The 7961-nt window shown below is 39.9% G+C and overlaps 1 protein-coding gene across 1 annotated transcript in view; it reads left to right on the top strand.

The window, feature by feature from the left end:
- The first annotated feature begins 2531 nt into the window (after positions 1–2531).
- ITGA2 (integrin, alpha 2 (CD49B, alpha 2 subunit of VLA-2 receptor)) overlaps positions 2532–7961 on the top strand; it is a 48572-nt gene continuing 43142 nt past the window's right edge. Inside the window, exons 1-2 of the mRNA XM_009584969.1 lie at positions 2532–2600; positions 3765–3874. Of these exons, the coding sequence (XP_009583264.1) occupies positions 2532–2600; positions 3765–3874 (179 nt within the window). The remainder of the gene's footprint in view (positions 2601–3764; positions 3875–7961) is intronic.

Here is a 7961-nt window from a genome sequence, read left to right as displayed (position 1 = left end):
CCCGACTAATCTCTCATCATGATCGTTACGTCACAGAGTAGAAGTCTTTCACCGAAAGCTATTAAAATCCAGATAGTGAATTAGTTTTCTTTATTTCAAGATTCTTAAATTATCAAAGTTCATTGCCTGAAGGCAGCAACAGATACTGAATCTTTCCAGCCTAGAATATACAGTACTTTGAACCTAGATGCTTCAATGATTGGCACCATTTTAATGCATAAGAGACCCTCTTATTCTGGCACAGGCTTAAAATAGGTTTGAAGCAAACTTAGCATTTTCTCTTTTTTTGGCTACAAATGCTTGAATTTCTTGTTCTGAACACTGTATTTAGATGGATATACAAAATGGATAAAAGATGTCCTTATAGTGTAAGCACTATATAAGATGGAAGAAAATGGCAGGAAAAGGCCGAGTACATTATTGCAAGTATATACTTGCTAGGGCCAAACAAAGTAGGAGTTGCGTGGAATAGATCTAAAAATCAAAAACCTGCTAATGATTATAAAAATGTGGAATTTAAAATGACGGTGATTGAAATACGTTGAAACTATGGTTCACTTGATAATGTTCGTGGTGAGTCAGAGTGTATTTGCCAGCTTTTCTTCTTTGATTTTGCAAAGCGGTCATGAGTGAGAGGCAAAGCTGATCCACAAGAATATGACAGATGACAGCGTGTCTTCAGAGGTGGGGTTTTCTGGTTGCTTTTTTGCTCTTTTCTTTTTGCTGTCCTTGCCTGGCTGCCTGGCCAGAAAGTGAGGATGATGGAGGCAGTTTTGAGAAGAGACCTGTGGTCTGGCAGACAGTTTTCCCATTATTACAAGTAGAAATTCTTGCCCGCAAAGAGCAGTGCTCTGATGCTGCAGTAGTGCAAATGATTAAAAAGAATAAAATCCCCAGTGGTAAATGGGAAGGAGGAGTGACACAGATCAGTGAGGAGATGGGATGGGAGGCTGGGAAGAAAAAAAGAGCATTGCTTCCCTAAGCTGTGATGAGGCCCAGAGAAACCGCAAGGAGCTGAAGCAACCCTGGGCTGGGCCAGGCCGTGTCTTGGCTCCTTGGAATCAGCCCCCATCTTGGAGAAAACAGGAGCGCAGGAGTGCCCCCGGAAAGCCCCAGAGGGGGATGCTGCAGCACCTGCGGGAGGGCCAGGGGAGAGGGGACAGGCAACGCGTAACCGCGCATGGGTTGTGTTGACCCCGTCTGACTTGTCACAGCACCGTAGGGGAATTTGAACCAGCATGGGGACTTCCCTTCAGGCTGTTGGTTGTGACCTGTGGTGTCTCTAGTTCTATCCAGTTCTGGAAATGTTTGCCCTGGCATTTAAAAAAACCCTCGCCTTGGACACAATTCGAAAGATCTTCCACGCATTTGCACTGAAGTTGGTCAATGCCAATGCACTTAGAAAACATTTAGCAAAGTTACAGTTTGGCTAGCGGTGTGATTTGCTAATAACTGTGTAACAGAGTCCAGGCAGTCAAGAATTTTTCTCTAGATGTCGTTGGATTTGGGGTCAAACTGGAAATGTTTATCATTTTAGGATACTTTTGGCTCTTCATTTGAAAGCCAGGGTTTATTTCCGTGTGCACCATATAACTTGGAGAGTTATATGGTATTTACATGTATTCCTCTGTATTTACATGCAGGATGGCATTGCAGTATAGTTTCCTGTGGCCTCTGAGAATGGGGCACTGCTAAATTGTGCTTGATTTCTGACTGAGGATAATATAATTTGAAAACAACAGACCCAAAAATAAACCTACGATGTGTCATGAGCAAAATATTTTGATAAAATGCAAGTATATTAGATCACAAAAGAATTACTGGCAATAGTCAATATATATCCCAACTCCTCTTTTCCCTCTCCCCAAAACCCCGACTTGAACTATGAATATATGCGGTTGTGTTTAGTGTCAAAAGTATTGCAAAACACAGAGTGATATGTCTGCACACGTTCTCTTCTGCAGTCTTAAATGACATGACTCAGGAAATGTATTTATCTTTAAGGATGTTTCTCAAGGAACTATACTTTTAGCAAAGGGTGATTGCTTGCTTTCCAGAGGCCAGCTGTAGATAGTGGTTGTTTGAAATAACTAATATATGATTTCCTGTTTTGAGTTTGTGGTAAAAAAGTAGTAGTAATGTTTGTGTTTTCTATTCTATGGGTAAAGGTACAAAATTCATTGAAATTTTTTACATGTTGTGAACTTTGCCTGCAAACCTGTGGTTGTGATTTTAATGTTCTCACTATGATGTTATTATTGTTATTACTATTACAGCTAAACTACTGTGATGGGCTGTTTTATGCTGATATAATTCCTGTTAACCTCTCTTCCAAAACTGGTTTAGGGACCTGGAAGAGAGTGATACCAACAATGAGCTCTCTGCCCATCAAAACTAGAGAAACACTTAGAATTTAAGCTTATATTTTTAAGATGCCAAAGATCGGCACATCTCTCCTTAAAGGATCCCTGTTGTAAGGGATTATCACAAATGCTGTCACTTTACTACACAATGACTCATACTAAATAACTATGGTGAGGCATATTTTGTGTGTAGAGCCGATAAAACTCATTCTGGGCACACAGGAAGGGGTGGGAAACATGAGGGATGTTGTTCAACCCGTGAGCAACTTCGTGAACCTGCCTCACCTGGGGACCTCAGGCAGTAACTGCACAGTGCAACCACAGGTCACGATTTCTGCCCTAGCTGCCATTTTTGCAGGGTTGTCAGGAGCCCTGACAGCTGGGCTGTAGCTTGTTCCTGGGATCCCACTGTCATCTCAGTCCTTCCACCTCCAAGTTGGGGGAGGAGTTATCTACTCCTGGCTATTCGGGGACTCTGGCCTTTTTCTGCAGCTTCTGTAGTGGACATTCTCCTAGATGTCCACCTACAGCTCTTGATCAGAAAGAAATCGGTCCTTTATGAATGAGAAGTGGGGCCCCGTGCCCTGCAAACTCATGATACGTAGGACCTTGTCCCCAGCCCACACTGCTGGTTCCCCCCAAAATGGCATGGAGTGGCATACCCTTATTCCTAGGCACGCAAGTGCCCAAGGAAAAGCAATTAATACCATGACCACAGCAAAGTGGATTTTCAGTGTTAAGTGTCGTGATTTATTAATGCAGTTCTATCTTGCATGTTTGTATTTCTAAGTTTTCCTGTTTGGACAACTGTGCAGACTGTTTGGATTGAAAACAAAGGCTTCTGGTGTGATAATGAAATGGCTCAAAAATGTAGGTTTTCTGACGCAGTAGATAATGTGATTTTTGTTCCAGTGCTTCAGACATTAAGTTGCAGATAGACACTAGAATACAAGCAGTATTAGCGGTTACAGTCGGTGCATTTTTATTTTAATGTACCTCAGCAGGCCGTTGGATGTGTTTGCTGTGCCATAAGCTTAACTTATGCCTAAAGTTAAAGGAGGATAACAGACTTCTGAATCATATTTCTTGCCTTCCTTCAGCTAAAACATTCCTATTAGTAGTGCTGCAACTTTTGTTAAGGCAAACAGTGAATGAGTCATTGGTCTTTGCCCACAATACTATAACACCTGTAAAGAGTGCTAGACAGGGTATTACGCATGGGCAGATGGGTACTGAAGGGAAAAGGCTGGGGGTTTTTTGCATGTGTCAAAGGCTACATTTTATTTTCTTTTATCGGGGGAGCTGGCACAGATGAAGAGCCTTTTTCACTGGGATCAAAATTCTTCGTTAATTGCTTCTGTGATAATCATAATCTTTCTGTTAACAGGCATTCTTCAAAACTGCTGTGAAGCCTACAATGTTGGGCTCCTAGAAGCAAAAATATTTTCTGGTCCATCAAGAGAGCAGTTTGGATATGCAGTTCAGCAGTTTATAAATGAACAAGGCAAATGGTAAGCAGTTTGAACAGCTTGTTATATGTCCAGTTAAAAGGCTAAGGAAAAAATGTTGCAGCTTGTTTTTCTTTTATAATTCCGCATTTCATTTAAATGCGTTCTGCTTAATTCCTTTTTGTATTAGAGTTATGTTTTTACAAATAAATACTTACATTATTAAAACAAAAGTTTAAATATTCTCAAGATGTATGCATGTGAAGGTTCAGGATTTTTTCCTTTACACAATACGATCTGAGGTCTTTCTTTCTGTTAATCTTTTACTTTCATCTCCAACACACCACTTTCCTCAGACTCACAGTTTCTGTAGAATTTTAATTCTCATTTAATTCCTTCCTGTACCAATAGCATCATTGTTACACGTTACATATATGTGGGATATTTTTCCATTTTAACATTGTTGAGGTTAAAACAAATGATTAGGGCTGGGAAGTTCTAATTATTAATATTAAAATTAAGTGAACTTAAATTTATAGCATTTTGTGTCTGATACAGTATTAAGTGTTCACTTCTCAAAGGACGGCATATTTGGGTGTATATAACACAATCCTAGCAAAGGCCTTGTGTCAGCTGCATCTTTTCAGCCATAAAATTTGTTGTGAAATCCACTGTTGCCACAACATTGGGCTTGATGAGTAATTAGTAAAATACTTTTTCTAGTAATTTGGTTTCAAAAAGAACTTTAAAATATTAACCCAGAGTAAGCCCATTTAGTGGAAAACACATTGTTTCCTCTTCTGCAGCCTCAACCACAAAACTTAAGGTGTCTTTCATGGCGAGGACTATATGTCTATAAATAGTTCAGTGTAACTCAAGTACTTTAAATGGTTATTTGTGTATACATGGTTTTAGGTCTATAGCGGAAAGTCACACAAGTTACATATTTTATCATAAGGCGGACAACATTTTAGATGTGTCATTCTCCATAGATTGAAACAGTGTCAGAACCAAAATAGCCACAAAAAGCCCCTGTTTGCTTAAGTGATGATGGATGGATAGTAAGAAACTGGACTTTTTCAGTGAAAACAAAGAAAGATGTCAAAATCTGAAATCCATGGAAATGCATGTGAAAATGTATTTTATAGTTGAAGTTTGGAAAAGCCCATACAAAAATACTGAGCTAGCTGAGAGATCTATGCATAGCCCTGCACAGAGACAATATGCAGTTGCAATTGGTTGCATATGCAAAGATGTAAAACTAGATCTCACTGTGTCTGCGGCATTACTGGCTTTACCACCAGTGACCAGGAGACAAAATAAGAGGCAAGCAGAGCTGTATCCTCCGAACTAAGAGCTCGGTGTTTCCTCTCTCTCCGTTGGGTAGGCTCCCAACCTACCCCCTCCCCTCGCCTGATGTTGTGGTGGCTTCTCACTGCGTTTCTGCCTGCTTTAATTATGTGTTTAGTCACCCATAGATCAGAGCTCTCTTTTTTTAAAACTTCTGTGTGAAGTCATTGAAGGAGAAACAGGAATGTCTGCCTGAAGTGAATTGAATGCTTTGGCTCATACATGGAGAAATTATGTCTTGTGTTTTATTCTTCTTGGAAGTTTTTCTATAAGCTTGCAACATAAGCACTAGGTTCCAGACTCACCTAAGCTATTTATGTTTTCTATTGCCCTGTTTTATTTTTACTTCTGATACAAAAGCTCCTCCACTACCACTTTCTTGGATAATGTGTGGTGGAAAGAAAGTTCAGGAAATAAAGTAACTTTGGATTAACTTTTCCTATCTTCTCCCAAGTATATGAATATTATGAATCTGGGAAACTTTTCTGTAGATAGGGACTTCATCATTTATTCATTCAGTGTCTCACCATAGCTCCAAAAGTCAGGGGAATTTTATCAGCTCTTGCTCGAGTAACCATGACTTGTTAGAGACTCTTCAGTGAAGAAAAGTTCTTTTCAGTCTCCCTCTCAAGAAATCATTAGACAATCTTAAGAAAAAAGTCAGTCATGGTTTACTCTCTTGTTCTCTTCATTTCTAGGCTATTATCTTTTTCTTGGGACAATAGAGCTTTTTCTTGTGTGCATTATTTAAAAAAAAAAAAAACAACACTGAAGCTGTTCAGTAGAGTTTGTTTCTCCTATAAGAAACGCAGAGGCTGCAGTCCGTGTGCAGAGCGCTTGTTGACACGGCTGAACTAGGAGGGAGGTAAACAGTCCGAGCTTTGCATAAGATCAGGACGCTGCTTTCTGTCAGAGGGGAGCATTTATCAGCATATGCTTTTATGAAGAGACCGTCATTGTGCAGCAAGAATATGATGTACTTGAAAACTCTGAAAACACTGTTCAGGCACAGTGGGGCTGCTCACCACATCAAACACTGCTGGGGTGGCACCTCTCTCCAAGGGAGAGGTTATCCAGAATCTGAGAACCACCAGAAATTTCATCACTTCCTAGACCTTGCTTCTGTTAATAAAATCACATGGTGCTATATTAAATACAGCTTTAAAAATCCTCCTGTACTCTCTCAAAGAGCAGAAAGCAGAGATATAGAAAAAACAGCCGATGCTAGTTATATTACTCAGCTCTATTTCTGGGAGGTACATATCCTGAGGCAATAAGGGCTGTAGAAAATGATAGAGAGAGGAGAATTTTTGCAGAGTTGGGACTGCATGCAGCAGTATGTTATCACTTTTCCTTGGAGATGAGTTCAGAGAGAAGAGGGAAGACAGTCCAACCAGGAGTGCAGGGCTATAGAGGGGGCTGGTACGTGTTGGGAAGCTGTGACACAAATCATCAAGGGAGCCCTTTTAGTGTGGAGTCAGATGATCCAGCATAATTGGACACTGGTCTGCTGTGCATTGATGGCATGTGATGCTCATGAATAAGGACAAACTTGCAAGTCAAGCACAGCTCAAGCTTTTCACAGTGTCTGGTGGGAATTTCAAAACAGGACCTCTTTAATGAACTCAAGGAAAATTGTGAACACCAAAGAAACTCATCAATTAGAAAAGTTTAGGCAGTCCACCACACAAGTAATTAGCCACAACAGAAACATCATTCAGTTTACGCTCTGGTTCTCCCTGTCATGAGATCATCTGTATTTGAACCTTAAATTGAGACCAAATTCTCTGTTATTTTATAAACATAGTCTTTTAGAAGGGTGGATTGTACCCTGTCAAGTTTGTCTTGAATGTGCATGCCCTGAACAGCAGCTGATAGTACATTCTGCAAAGATAACAGTACTTACTCCATGCTGAGATTTGGTTTTATATCTATCTCAGGTGAGGAAGATTGAATAGCTGTATATAGCTGTTAAAATGCTTTTTCCTACCCACATGTCTTCAGTCTATGGATACATCCAACAACAGAGCTAAAATCTCAGTCTGCTGTTGAGGTACTGTTTGGTATCAAGTTGCAGTCACCCTGCTCGGGTGTGACTGTGTGACACAGTTGTGACTGTGTGCTTAGGATTTGGAATTTTTGAATTTTGTTTTGGAATTTATGTTATGTGATTTTTCTTTTTTAAAATATTTTGTTTCATTCCACATCATGTCAGTAATCACACCTTAATATGCACTGCCCTTACTGATGTATCACATAATCATTGCACTACTAAATAGTTTTAAAAATCATTGCATACTGCTGACTACTCATCAAAGCCCAGCAGCCTTTCTTCTGAGGTTGTGTGTTGCCTCTTCATACCAGTAAGTTGTTTTGCCAAAGACACATTTCTGTAGGAACTTTTGTTGAAATCAATATATTTTCAAAGCCTTCTGATTTTAATGAGGAGGACAATTTCTGCCAACTTTTTTTTTTTTTTTTTTTTACAAAATGCTGCCATTGTTACAGCTCCATTGTTTCAGTGCCAGCACCACTGCTAGTGTTGAATTCTTTGCCCAGCTTTTGCTTCCCCTGACTGCATACCCTACAGTTTGCCTTTTTCCTGCTTGGAGAAGCAGCTCTGGCTTCTGTCTTCTAGGCCTTTTAAGTTTGTCAGTCAAACTCTCTTGCCATAGCTCGCGGTAGTTTTTGAAGGTTTGAATCTTTTGTTCAACGGATTGAAAGTTTTATATGGTGATAAGTGTTTTAGGGTGTGCAGAGAAGTATCTATGAGAGTGAAGAGTTTTCTGGTCTTCATATC

The sequence above is a fragment of the Fulmarus glacialis genome, unplaced genomic scaffold, assembly GCF_000690835.1.
Source record: "Fulmarus glacialis isolate BGI_N327 unplaced genomic scaffold, ASM69083v1 scaffold9879, whole genome shotgun sequence".
NCBI lineage: Eukaryota > Metazoa > Chordata > Aves > Procellariiformes > Procellariidae > Fulmarus > Fulmarus glacialis.
This window is presented reverse-complemented; position numbering and strand designations above follow the sequence as displayed.